Genomic DNA, 14,976 nt, shown 5'->3' with positions numbered 1-14,976 from the left:
TTTAGTCCTGTTCATGCAAACCACCAGCTGACAGGACAGTTTTTTTGCTTTTGTTTTTGTTTTTCAAAATGATATACATACATCACGAAAAACTGAAGCCCACTGGGGTGTAGAGTAAAAACCCAGAGTCTCCACTGCGATTGCCTCCTCTGAGGTTCACGCTGTGAAGATGTGGCTTTCCTGACTTCTCTTTCTGAATGGTTTGTACTTCTTGGGGTCGGGTGGAATTGGCTTTAGTCAACTCAACACATCTGCCATCACCCACAGGGTCAGGGGACTTCCGTTCTGATGTTGGTGCTGAGGCCGAGGTCTGGCTGCCAAGTGTTGCCACAAGAAAGGAGATGGGACCTGGGCCAGATCCGCATGTTAAGTTTTTACCATGCACTGGGGTTAAGTGCCTGATTGTGGAGATCACGTCCTCAGGTGTTGACAGAGTGGCCCTGCCATTTCAGTCTCCTCTCTGAATGAAGATGACACCTACCTTGCTCTCACTCTCAGGAAGTGATCATTGTCATTTGAGTGGTGGCCTCTGCCTGGGGCCTCCACACTTTCGTTCCTTTCCTCTCACGCTCACCCTTTTACTCTCACTGCCTGCCATCTGCCATTTAACTCACCTGTTGCCAAGGCTGGGCCTTCTAATGTCTCATGTGTTATCTTTGTTAGCTCAGAGAATTTTGACCTCACTCTTCTGGGACAAGAAAGAAAATTGGCAGCAATGGGAGGGAGGGGAACTGATGCGACTCTCCTTTACCACTGAAACCTTGCTGATGGGAGCAGACAATGTCCACAAGAGAGATTCTGGACTGTTCCGCAATCACTTTCTAAGAGGAACAGACTGAGCAAATCAATCAATAAATTAGCACCGACCCATTGGGCAGCTATTCTGTGTAATGAGGAAGCTCTCCAGGTCTCTGGTGTGTAATGAGGAAGCTCTCCAGGTCTCTGGGTATTTATGCAAGAGAGAACGTTCTCCCACTCCAGAGCTGAGCTGGGATCTCTGATAACCCCCGGGGTACTGATTTTTATGAACTCTTTAAGGTGTCAGAGCAAGTGGGCACTGAGGATGTGGAAAGCAAGGTGAAGACAACCTCTCTCCCCTGTGAACTCAGGACCCCATAAGTATGTTTGCACCATGAGCTTTATACTCAGGGGAGAGAACTCATATGGAAATACCGGCACCCCCACCACCACCATTTACCTAGTTTTTCAACTGCGACGTGTTCAGACCTTATTGATAATGTCAGTTGATCTTGTGTGAAGTTGCCATGTATTTTACTTTTGATCTTGCTAATCAATTCGGTGGATGGTAAAGAAGAGTTGGCCTTAATGATGACCTGACAAACACACCTGAAATGCAAAGCAGAAAAAGAGCAAGATTTTGCAGTTATATCAACAGAGTGCAACTTGGCCTGTGGTGCTGAAATTCTGCACAGATGACTTAATTGGTAATCCAAAAATAGCAAGCATTTTATAGCTATTTAATGACATATCTTAAGAAATTGATGGAAGGCAACATATCAAAATCTTGTGATAAACTTTCTTGTATCCAAGACAAGTCAAAACCGATTTAACCTATTTAGCTATTAACGGCAAATCTTAAGAAATGATGGAAGACACATGTCAAAATCTTGTGATAAATTTTCTTGTATCCAAGACAAACAAGTCAAAACCTATTTTCAAAAGAATGGTCAGCAACCTTTGCACTGGGTTGAAATTGACTAGCCTTGCGATTTCTCCAAAAGTTTGTGATAATCAATGGAGAAAAAATACTCAGAATTTATTACTTCAAAGAAACCCTTTCATCCTTCCAGTTTCCGGTTTATCCATCATTACTGAAGCAAGGCAAGTAGACCCATGCTCAACTTGTTTATAAAGATGTGTTCTGGGCCACCCCTAGTGGCGCAGGTGGTAGAGCACCACGCTGTGAAACTGTCCGCAGCCTCTGCAGCGCCGGTTCGATCTCAGCCAGCAGGCGAGGGTCCCACATGGCAAAGCAGACCTCTCCTGTCTCGCCCGCTGCTCCCCTCAGCAGTATATTTCTTCAGTCTGCCTGTTCTGTTCCCCTCTCTGTCTCTGGTGAATCCTCTCATCCTCCTGCGCATCTGGCCTGTACCCCAGTTCTTGTATGCATAAATAAATAAATCTTTAAAAAAATATATGTGTTCTGCAGGGGCCTCCCTGGTGGCGCAAGGGGTTAAGACGCAGTACTATGAAGCTATCTGCAGCTACTGCAGCTCGAGTTCCATCCCCAGCCAGGGAGGTGACCCACATGGCGCAGCAGACCTCTCCTGTCTCGCCCGCTGCTCCCCTCAGCAGTGTATCTCAGTCAATCTGCCTGTTTTGCTCCCCACTCTGTCTACAGTGAACCCTCTCACTCCCTGCACCTCTGGCCTACACCCTAGGTCTTGTATGCATAAATAAATAAATCTTTTAAAAAAAAAAAAAGATGTGTTCTGTAAAAGGTTTATCTCTGCAATAGTGGTAATGATAATGACCATGAGCAACATTTGTCTTGTTCCAATGCTTTGGTTCATGTTAACGTTGCAGCAACCTTCTGGGGGTAGTGCTATTATCATCCCCATCCTACAGATGAGAAAACAGAGTCTTGGAGATGGTGTTTCTCAAGGTCATAATCACATAGTATTCCATTTCTAAATATTCTGGCCACTAAAGGATATATTATGAGAGAATAAGGTAGTCCTTGACCTCAACCTCTGTAGCAAGGTCCTCAAACATTTTAAAGTCCTTTTTTTTTTTTTTAATAGAGGCATGTTATTTATTTATTTATTTGTTTGTTTGTTTGTTTTGTTTATACATGCACTGGGTACAGTCAGAAGCGCAGGAGGGTGAGAGAATTCACCAGAGCCAGAGCGGGGAGCAGAGCAGGCAGAAGGACCGAAGTACACTGCTGAGGGGAGCAGCGGGCGGCAGGAGAGGTCTGCGCGCCATGTGGGACCCTCCTCCGGTGGCCGGGGAGCAGCCGGGGATCGAGCCGGCGCTGCAGAGGCTGCGGGCAGCCTCGCAACCCAGCGCTCAACCGCTGCGCCACCGGGGAGGCCCAAGGTCCTCAAACATTTTAAGTTCCTCTAATATTCTAAGACGGAGCACATAACAGATGCCCAAACTTATCTATACCATTTCCCTGTTGGCATTTGTTGATACATCTTTTTGAAGAACACCATTCTCAGGGGTCCTGTCCGCTGTTAAACGTGAGATGCACCTGCATTCACTCCACATTTCTCTCTCTGTCCCGGCCGAGCCATGCCTCCCCCCACCTCGCCCCAGTCACCCGCATTGGTGACATCTCTGCTCCTGCTACCCAGTCCATTCGCAGCCCAGCTCTTCTCAGCTCTCAGCTTTCCAGTCTCGAGAGGATTCTTCTTTCTTCTGCCTTTCCTCTTGCTGTGAGAGACCCTTAGCACCCTGAACATTCCAGGGGCCTTCCCACCAGCCCTTCTTTGGCTCTATGTCCTCCATGACCTTCCTCAGTCTGGCCAACAGTAGTTGATGATTGGGAGGAGCTGGACCGTGAGTCTGAACAAGACCCAGGCTGCTTTCCAAGGTGTTGTTCTCAATTTCCCTGCTCAGTATTTTGTGAACTTTTTTGATGACAACAAACACTTTATTCCCCCATCCCCAAATTATGACCACTTTGGACCCCATTTTCTCTTCACTACAAAGAGGCAGCAGGCAGGCTGCTAGGCTGTGCCGTGACCAACTGAAACAACTTATTTCATGAAGGCAAGAGCCCAATTACAGCATCTGTAAAATAACCACCGGTACTTTGATCTCCTTCTGACAACTCTGACCAACAGGCTGCACATACAGAATTAAATGGAAGGAAAATCAGAACCAAATGTACCAGCTATGAATAAACTCAGCTCCTACCTGTGTAGTACCCGGGAAATTATAGCCATTCCTTGCCCTTCTTTCTGTTTCAAATAATGCAAAAGAAAAGAATTATAATCACAAAAATATTTAAACAAATGTCCCAATCAAGTACAGGAGTTATTGTTAACAAAAACAAGCATAATTATACTTTCCATTTGCGTAACCCATTACTATCTGCAGATCACCTTGAAAACATCAATGCTGGTAGTTCTCCCACCAACCCTGTAGGACAACAAAAGAATTGCCCTCCCATTTTCTAGATGAGGAAGCTAAGTCTCATGAAGTTAAATGATCCACCCAGCATCACACTGCTAAGGAATGACAGAAAATGAAGTCTTCTGGATCTGGATTCTAACAACTATAAACACTTCCAAGCATTTCTATGCCTTCTACCCTGTGCTAAGCAATTCCCATACATTAGCCCACTCCACCTTGTCATAAGCCCTGTGCAGAGCGGCACTGTTGTTATTGCCATTTAACAGATGAGGAAGCAGGCACAGACAGGTTAATGGAGTTGCCCAGGGATTCCAAAGCAGGCTTGCCTCTGAAAACCACATTATTGCCAAAAGGCCTTTACCCCTATTGTTTGGGAAGAATTTAAATCATGTCATGTTATCTCAAGGGCTAGAATTTAAAAATTCTGCCTCAACTATTTACCAGAAGCTTCTTAAATGACAACAGATAACTTGCAAAATATTATAGATTTGATTGTATTTTGTATAGCCAAAAGATTTAGCTCATAAAATACCTTAAAATTTCTGTGCTTACTAATCATTTCCAAATCAAAAATTAAAACTTTAAAGCGCTGGAATAAATACTGAGAATTGGGGCCAGGATGATGGGAGGCAAGCTTGTCTTACTCTGATTTCAAATCTGTACAAATAGAGGATATATTTATTATGCGAATGCCAGTCTTGCAAGCAATGTGTCACTCTTGGAAGAGCCAGGGTGTTTTGCAAGATGTCTACGAACAAGACTTTCCATTTACCATTTACAATCCCCAAGTCATTCCACATTTCCATAGCCCACAAAATGTGCCTCAAAAAACTGCTAAGTCGTTCAGAAAAACAGAGAGTAAATGGTTTAAAAGGGGACCGTGGTTTGGCGAAAGATAGATCTGAACCTTTAGAGATGACATTACTGTAGTAGACACACATGCTGATTCTCAACAATGAAAGCCTGAAATTTATATATAATGTTATAATGCAGTTGTACAGAGGCACCTCCATGACGGGGAGGTGCCATTTTCCCCATCCCCACTTGTACGTAACCACCTTGTATTACAGGCCCCAGTGTGCCATGAAATGGACTTCTTGATCAGGGGAACTAGGGGTGGAGCCGAGTAATCAGGTGCTATACTGCATGGAAGGCAGGTGCGTCCTTTGGAGGACTCTTGCTTCTCCGGCTTTGACTTGCACCCAGGAACTCTGTGGGACTTGGAAGGAGACATGTGCAGGAAAGACATGTAGAGACACATGAAAGAGACACGCAGATGGGAGACACGCGTAGAGGCAGCTCCTAGCCCTTGGCAGAGACCCTGTTCTTGATTTGGACTTTGATTTTGCATTTTCTCCTTTTGTCCTAGCTTTCTGGAACCTGCCTTACCACTTTCTCACTGTTCCCTGCCAGAAGGTGCCTTAGACTTGTGCCAAGTTTGTGGGTCTGCTTCAGACTGATCTTGTTTGGCTGGACATTTGTCCATGAGGGGAGAGACAATTTTGCGGGTTTTATTGGGAAACTATTATTAGGAATAGCCTTTCTTCTCTCTCTGTCTCTTTCTGTGTCTCTCCCTCCCCCCTCCATATGTATGTGTATGTATGTATGTATGTATATATGTATGTGTGTATACACACACACAATAATTCTATCACACTAAAAGTCTGCTTCTTTTGTCTTTGTGCAGCAGATGGCAGAATCCCTGTTACAGCATGCACCCCTTAACAGTTTGGGGTTGCTGGGTGCCCCTTTGTCATGCCTTAACACAATGGTACCTCAAAAAAGAAAAAGAAAAAAAAAATAAAGGCAGAGAATGAGCTTCTTGATAGGTTCTTGTGCAGACCCCAAAGAAAATAATGTAATTTGACCTCTAATTATCAGAATTGAGCTTTGCCTGATAACGTACATGCGGGTGGAAGTTATTTACTGAAATCTAATCAGGTAAATGATGGGTTACGAGCAGGTTTGTTTTGCAAAATTACTTACAAAATCTCCTTGCTTGTTTATTTCTTCCTCAGGAGTTTCTCTGTGAAAAAAAGCATCACAAAATTATAGAAAAATGAAATATAGCAGCAAACACATGGAGACACAAGGTCAGGGAGCAACAAATCCAAGAACAGAACAGTAGAATCCCCCAACTGGAATTTCTTTTTTTTTCTTTTTTTTTTTTTTTTTTAGGATAAATGACCAGGAGCACAGTGGCTAGGGTGTATGTTAGTTGCATGATTATGCTTTTTGACTGTTTTTTTTTTTTTTTTTTTAAGGAAAATCAGCCATTCTCCAAAGTGGGCTATATCATTTTACACTCCCACCAGCAATTTATGTGTGTGCAAATTACTTCTTATCCTCATCAGCATTTGGTTTTGTCACTATTTTTACTTTAGCCTTTCTGATAGTTTTTATTTACATTACAGCAATGGTTCATGGTGAGGATCTTTGTATGTGTTTATTTGTCAAAGATATATATTCTTCAGTAAAATGTTCCTCATATCTTTTGCCCATGTTCTAATTAGATTATTTTTGTCTTATGAAACTTTTAAAGTTCCTTGCATATTTGAGATACCAGTTTTTAGTTGGATGTGTAATTCCAAGTAATTTCTCTAGCCTATACCTTAACTTTTCAAAGCATGTAAATATATGAAGGAGTAAAAACTTAACCCCAAAGTAATATAGACACGTAAACAACCCAAAGATAAATAAATAAATATAAATGAGATCTTTTATACCACAAAATAAAACCTTTATAATTTAAATAGACATTTCCAAATCTGGGAGGCCATGGAAGTTTTTAGGACATACTGTTTGAGTTTTACATTTTTCTTTTCTTTTAGCTGGAAGAGACGGTGACCTTTTGGTCACTCGTTACTAAAATTATTATATAAAAGTAATATAGGGGCCTCCCTGGTGGTGCAGCGGTTGAGCGCTGGCTTGCGAAGCTGCCCGCAGCCTCTGTAGCACCGGTTCGATCCCTGGCTGCTCCCCAGCCACCAGAGGAGGGTCCCACATGGCGCACAGACCTCTCCTGCCGCCCGCTGCTCCCCTCAGCAGTGTACTTCGGTCCTTCTGCCTGCTCTGCTCCCTGCTCTGGCTCTGGTGAATTCTCTCACCCTCCCGCGCTTCTGACTGTACCCAGTGCTTGTATAAATAAATAAATAAATCTTTAAAAAAAAAAAAGTAATATAGCCATAGTGTTCGGGCCTTAGAATCATTATCAATCTTGGCTTTTAGATTTCTTTTTTTTTTCTCCTCTCAAATTTTATTGATTGCCAATTGTTTACATAACTATATAATTTAGGGAGAACATATTCACTCCTCCATTTGTAAACATGCCCCACTCACCCTCCACCAAGCCTCCAGTGCCACAATCCTGTCACATCCCCTCCCCTACACCCTCCTCCCTACCCTCATTCCTTCTGATAACAAGTATATTTTTTCCAGAGTCTAAAAATTATTCTCGGTTTTTTTTTGCCAATTTGTTTTCTCTGGTTATTTATTTTCTACAAATGAATGAAACCATCAGGTAATATTAGAGCTCCTAGGAGATTCTCCAAAAGAGCTTGGTCATTATTTACATATCAAAATGGTGGTAAGTCTTTGACTGCACAATCCCACCTCCAACAATCTAACCCAGAAAAATACCAGCAAGGGTACATAAAAACTATAGGTACAAAGGTGTAAGTAACTGAGCCATCCATCACTAGGTAATTGGATGAATAAACCATACACACCCCCACAAAAGAATTTTATGCAGTCGTTAAAATGAATAAGCCAAATATGTATGCATTGGCCTGAAAAGATGTACATGATGTATTCTAAAGAAAGAAAAGAAAGTTGTAAAATAGCTTGTAGAGTAAGAGCCCATTCTCTTTATAAATGCATAGCAACAAATCTAGAAGAATATATAAAATAAGCTATTAACAAAAGTTCTGGGACAAGGTGGAGGAAGGCAGTTTTCTGGGCATTTTTGCTATCTGTGTTATATATTCTTGCAAACCCTTAAGACTGTATAATGGCCACACATTACTTTTGTAATAAGGAAAAATAGTAAACAAAATTTTTAAAGAATGTTGTATACTCCAGACATTCACTATTTTAATGACTTACATGGATTTATTCCTATTACTTCCTATGAACGTTCTGGAACCTATTTATCTGAATGTGTAAGAGAAAACAAAATCTCAAGATATGGAAGATAGTCACATTTAATATTTTAAAAATCAATTTACCATGGAACACCGGAGTCATACTTATTTTTCAAAGAGATTCTTCTGGATATTTCTTTAACACAAGACTAGGATATGCGCAGGGTAAGAGCAGAGGAAATATTTCTTAGATGACCCATTGCCCTTGTCATGGTCTCCTTGATACTGCTCAGTGCCCGCCAATTTTACCACCATCACCTCACCAAATTTGTAGCCTGAACAGTGTTGAACTTGTCCGCATTCCTCACTTTAAACGCTTCAAGTTCCAAATAAATAATAAATAAATAAATAAATAAATAAAAACTTCAAGTTCCCATTGGAATTTCTAATTCCTGAAAGTGCATTGTCCAAAAAATAAAAGGCTTTGTAAATCCTTAAGCAATGGCCATCCTTAGTCTCTCATCCTTTTAAGGGATGATTTTTTTCCTAAGTCACAGAAGCATGATATTTTTAAGCTGAAAAGAGCATTCGACGTAACTCAGTTCATTTCTGCTGTTTCCCTTATTATGTTCTTCTGATTTGTTCTCCCAGTGACTTTATACTCTAAAGCAATGAAACATATTTCTTCCTCATTCTGAAGATAACCTACACCCAGAAGGGAAGATGCAACTCAAAACACAGCAGCCCTTACATCTCAGGCAAGAGCAATGGCACAAACAAAAAAAAAAACCCAACAGGATGGTGGTGAACCAACTGGTGGTGGATTTGGGGGACATTTGGGGCATCTGGGAGAGGCACATGGTATGATAAATAGGTGCTGAGGTGAGAAACTGTACACCTGAAGCCTATACAGTGTTGTAAACTAATGTTAGTTACCTCAATGAAAAGAAGGAGAAAAGAAAATCCCCTCAAAACAGGAAGAGTCTCAGAAGGTTCTCAAACTGCCCTTAAACCCCAGTGAATGACATTAGCATACCTGCTTTTAATTTGAACAGCCAAATTAGCAAGAGCAAATTCACTGTCCTGAAATATAGAATTCAACTATAAAAGACAAAAAAAAATCAGTTTTAGTATTCCGCTCCTCTACCTTAACCCAGCAAAGTTACCTGAGATGATGTCATCGTTAAGCTGCATTCATTATTTCAGTTGCTCCAACATTTCCATCTGCTCCACTCAGTTTTTTAAATTTTCATTTTACCTACTTTATGGGCTGAATTGTGTCCCCACCCCCAAATTCATATGTTGAAGCCCAAATCCCCAATGTGACTGTATTTTGAGATGGGCCCTCTAAGGAGGTAATTACAGTTAAATGAGCTCATAGGGGTGAGGCCTTAACCAAATAGGACAGGTGTCCTTATAAGAGAACAAGATTCTCTCTCTCTCTCTCTCTCTCTCTCTCTCTCTCTCTCTCTCTCTCAATCTCTCTCTTCCCCCCTCTCTATCCTTCTATCACCCCACTACCTCTACCCATTTACAGATTTACAGATGCAGAAAAGGCCATTTGAGGACCATAACGAGGGAAGGAGGCACCTGCAAGTCAAGGAGAGAGGTTTCACTAGAAACCAATTTTACAAACACCTTCATCTCAGAACTCCAACCTCCAAAATTGTGAGAAAATAGATATCCATTATTTAAATCTCCTAGGTTGTGGTATTTTATTATGGCAGCCTAAGTGGACAAATACATCATCCCTTTTCAAGCACTTGTAATCACATCATTTATACTTGCAAATAAATGCTGATGGGGAGAAAGGGGAAACAGACATGACCAACAACTGTTGGTGGGGGTGCGAGTTCTTTCCTATCTGGACAGCCACTTTGTGATAACATTTAAAACGTGAAATGTGGGGCTTCTCTGGTGGCGCAAGGGGTTAAGCACTGGACTATGAAGAAATCCGCAGCCTCTGCAGCAGAAGTTCGATCCCCAGCCAGCCAGGGAGCAACCCACATGGTGCAGCAGACCTCTCCTGTCTCACCCGCTGCTCCCCTCAGCAGTGTACTTCAGTCAGTCTGCCTGTTCTTTTCCCCACTCTGTCTCTGGTGAATCCTCTCACCCCCCACATCTCTGGCCTATACTGCAGCTCTTGTATGCATAAATAAATAAATCTTTAAAAAATAATAAATAAATAAATAGATAGATAAATAGATAAATACTGTGAAATATTCACATCTTTTGATCTATCAATTCCAATCTAGGAATTTCTTATAGAAATGTTGAAGTAACCCCCCCCCCCAATTTTTTTGCAAGGGCATTTTTATAAGCATTGCTTCCAAATAAAGGAAAAAAATAGAAGCGACCTAAGTATCCACCAATGGATAGATTGTTCACCTGAATTTAGAAAAAACACTACATTATAACCATCTAATAAAATCTTAGGCATCTGTTCAAATGTGTGAGGTAGATCTATATTGACCAGTATGAATATGCTCAAAGATAAATGGTTATGTGTGTGCGAGGAGGGGGGAACAAGTTACAGAACATCATTATTTTTGATTCCGATTATTCCTATAAAAGAATATACATGTATCAATATTATTATCTTTATAGAGAAAAGTCTAAAAGACTAAACCTCAAACTGTTAAGAGAAGATAACACAAAGAATAGTATTAGAGAGAACATTTACTTTCTGGCTTTCAGATTTTGGTATGTATTAATCTTAGCGTATATTTTAGTCTTATTATCAGGAAAGTATAATGGTAAATAAAACATTTGTTGTGTAAGAGGGAGGAAAGAATTAAAGAAAACAAAAATGCTTAAATACAATGGCATAGACTTTGTTATCACTGCTTTTCTAGTTTCGTAGATAAGAAAATTTGGCAAAGATTTGGAATTTGTGTCAGTGAAGGAAAATGTACAGTTCTAAACAAATTAAAATAATAACATTCCATAAAAGCTTTCAGCATTGGCACTGTGAAAGAGAGACCGCATATATCATTACAGTGTTTCTTATAGAGAGGTTAGATTTGCAGCTGTGGAACATATTCCAGGTAGAAAAAAAGTAAAGATTAGCTTTAATCTACTCAGTTTTTGTCATATATATATATACATTCACATATCTTACTGTATCATAAATAATCAGAAGATCATTTTACCCAATTTTCTGAAAATTCTTCTAGAACACTGGTAACAAGGATACTTGACTCTTCATCAAAGACAGAGAAGCTCATTTTAATATCATAGAAGGAAACTGTAATTAAAAATAAATAGATTTATTTCATCTATTTAGTTCTCGAAATTTAGCTTCCATAAATTTTGTCAAACATGTTCTTTACTTTAAAGAAACCAAACAATGAAGTCACATTGCTAAACTTTGCTTAATTTAACACCAAGGTCAAGAAGTAGCACTATTATACATATGGAACATTCCCAAGACACTGGGGCACAAAACAAGTGTCAATAAATTCATGAAGCTTAAAATTATTTCAAGTATCTTCACTGACCACAATGTCATGAAAATAGAAATCAACCACAGAAAGAAAACAAGAAGAAGCTCAAATATATGGAGACTAAACCACATGCTACTGAATGACTTTTGGGTTAATAAGGAAATCAAAGAAGAAATTTTTGAATAATTGGAAACTAATGAAAATAAAGATACATGGTATTAGAACCTATGAGATGCAGCAAAGATAGAGCCAGAAGGGAAGGTTATAGCAATATAGGTCCATATCAGCAAACAAGAAAAAACTCAAATAAATTATAACTTTATACCTTAAGAACCTAGAAAAACATCAGCAAATGAAAACAAAACCCACAGAAGTAAGGAAATAATATAAATTAAAACAGAAATAAATGAATTAAACTGAAAAGAGAGCACAAAAGATCAATGAAACCAATAACTCGTTCTTTGAAAAGTTAAACAAAACATACAATGAACTAGAAGAGAAAGAAATCAAGAAAACAATCCCATTTACAATTGCATCAAAAAGAATTAAACACCTAGGAATAGGGCCTCCCAGGTGGTGCAGCGGTTGAGCGCTGGGTTGCCAAGCTGCCCACAGCCTCTGCAGCGCCGGTTCGATCCCTGGCTGCTCCCCAGCCACTGGAGGAGGGTCCCGCATGGCACGCAGACCTCCTCTCCCGCCCGCTGCTCCCCTCAGCAGTGTACTTCGGTCCTTCTGCCTGCTCTGCTCCCCGCTCTGGCTCTGGTGAATTCTCTCACCCTCCCGTGCTTCTGACTGTACCCAGTGCTTGTATAAATAAATAAATAAATAAATCTTTTTAAAAATAAATAAACACCTAGGAATAAACTTAACAAAGGAAGTAAAAGATCTTTACAACATTAACTATAAAACAGAAGAAGAAGAAGAAGAAGAAGAAGAGGAAGAGGAAGAGGAAGAGGAGGAGGAGGAAGAGGAAGAAGAGGAAGAGGAAGAAGAAGAAGAAGAAGAAGAGGAAGAAGAGGAAGAAGAGGAAGAGGAAGAGGAAGAAGAAGAAGAAGAAGAGGAAGAAGAGGAAGAAGAAAAGGAAGAAGAAGAGGAAGAAGAAGAGGAAGAAGAGGAAGAGGAAGAAGAAGAGGAAGAAGAGGAAGAGGAAGAGGAAGAGGAAGAAGAAGAAGAAGAAGAAGAAGAAGAAGAAGAAGAAGAAGAAGAAGAAGAAGAAGAAGAAGAAGAAGAAGAAGAAGAAGAAATTCCTTGTACATAGATTGCAAGAATTACTATTATCAAAGTAATCATCTTACTCAAAGCAATATGCAGATTCAATGCAAATCCTTTCACAATTTCAACAGCATTCTTCAAAGAAACAGAGGAAAAATTGCTGAAATGCATATGGAACCACAAAAGACCCCAAAATAGCCAAAGCAATCCTGACAAGAAAGAATGACGGTATCAATCCCAGACATCAGATTACACTCAAAACTATAGTGATTAAAACAATATGGTATTGGAATAAAGATAGATACATTGATCAATGAAATAGAATTGAGAGCTGAGAAATGAACCCACACTTACATGGACAGTTTATCTATGACAAAGGAGCCGAAGAAAAAGGAAAGTCTTTTCAATAAGTCATGTTAGAAAAACTGAACCACAGGCAAAAGGATGAAATCAGACCATTATCTCACACCACATACAAAAATTAACTCAAAATGTATTAAAGACTTGGCTGTAGGACTTGCAACCATAAAATACATAGAAAAAAAAATATAAGCAAAACACTGCAACATTGTTTTTAGTGATGCATTGGGGACTGGACTCCAACAGCAAGGGAAACAAAAGCAAAAATAAAAAATTGGACTAAAATTAAAATTAAAAGTTTCTGCACAACAAAGTAAACTATCCTATAAATGATAATGGGAAAAAATATTCACACATCATGCATCTGACAAATGGCTAATATCCAAGATCTACAAAGAATTCATACAACTCAACAAGAAAACAAATAGCCCAATTTAAAAATGGGTAGAATAACTAAATAGACACTTGTCCAAAGAAGATACACAAAATGCCCGACAGGCACATGAAAAAATGTTCATCATCACTTGCCATCAGGGAAATGCAAATCAAAATCACAATGAGATATAATCTAACTCCTGTGAGAATGACCCAGGTCAAAAAACCAGAAACACAAGTGTTGTTGAGGGTGTGGATGGATAAAAGGGAACCCTTGTACACTGGTGAGAATGTAGACTGGTCCCACCCCTATGGAAATCAGTATGGAAATTTCTCAAATTATTAAAAATAGACCTACCATACAACCTAGCAATCTCACTCTGGAAATCCACCCCAAAACACTTGAAGGGATATAAACACTTCTATCTTCATTGCAGTTCTATTTACAATAGCCAAATTTTGGACACAGCCTAAGCGTCCAACAGTAGATGAATGGATTAAGAAGACATGGCATATCACAGCAAAAGAGATAATAACAAAAACAAAGAGAAACCCCACCAACTGGGAGAACATTTTTGCACACAACACAAATGATAAAGGACTGATCACAAAAATCTGCAATGAGCTGATGAGACTCAACAACAACAAAGAAAATAATCCTGTCAAAAAATGGGCAGAAGAGCTAAAAAGAAACTTCTCCAAAGAGGAAATGCAAATGGCCAACAGGCATATGAAAAAATGTTCAACATCAGTTGTAATCAGGGAAATGCAAATCAAAACTACCATGATATACCATCTTATACCAGTGAGAATGGCACATATGAAAAAAAGTAGCAACAACAAATGTTGGTGAGGATGTGGAGAAAAAGGAACTCTCCTGCACTGCTGGTGGGAGTGCAAACTGGTCCAACCACTATGGAGAGCTGTGTGGAGATTTCTGGACCTACTAAACATAGAGCTTCCATATGATCCAGCAATTCCACTCCTAGGTATTTACCCAAAGGGCACAGAAACATCAATTCCAAAGAGCACCTGCACCCCTATGTTGATAGCAGCACTATTTACAATAACTAAGCTTTGGAAACAACCCAAATGCCCAAAAATAGATGACTGGATCAAGAAGATGTGGTACACATACACCATGGAATATTACTCAGCATTCAAAAAAGATAAACACATGCAATTTGCAGCAACATGGATGGCGCTGGAAGGGATCATGCTCAGCGAAATAAGCCAGAAAGAAAAAGAAAAATACCGGATGGTCTCACTCATAACAGGAATCTAGAAAACCTAAATATGGACCAGGAAAAAGAATAAGAAAGGAAAAAATCAAAATCAACAAACAACTATGAACCAGACACACTCTTTGGTGGGGGGGGGTAGGAGGGATTGGG

The 14,976-nt window shown here is 39.9% G+C and overlaps 1 protein-coding gene across 1 annotated transcript in view; it reads right to left on the bottom strand.

Annotated features, from left to right (window-relative positions):
- Positions 1 to 14,976, bottom strand: part of ADGRG4 (adhesion G protein-coupled receptor G4) — a gene marked incomplete at both ends in the record, with an annotated part of 89,717 nt that overhangs the window by 41,067 nt on the left and 33,674 nt on the right. Inside the window, 3 exons of the mRNA XM_084259028.1 lie at positions 1,199 to 1,347; positions 9,226 to 9,290; positions 11,342 to 11,436. Of these exons, the coding sequence (XP_084115154.1) occupies positions 1,199 to 1,347; positions 9,226 to 9,290; positions 11,342 to 11,436 (309 nt within the window). The remainder of the gene's footprint in view (positions 1 to 1,198; positions 1,348 to 9,225; positions 9,291 to 11,341; positions 11,437 to 14,976) is intronic.

The sequence above is a fragment of the Talpa europaea genome (genome assembly GCF_964194135.1).
Source record: "Talpa europaea genome assembly, chromosome: X".
NCBI lineage: Eukaryota > Metazoa > Chordata > Mammalia > Eulipotyphla > Talpidae > Talpa > Talpa europaea.
Note: the sequence above shows the minus strand (reverse complement) of the source record. Positions and strands in the feature narration are given on the sequence as shown.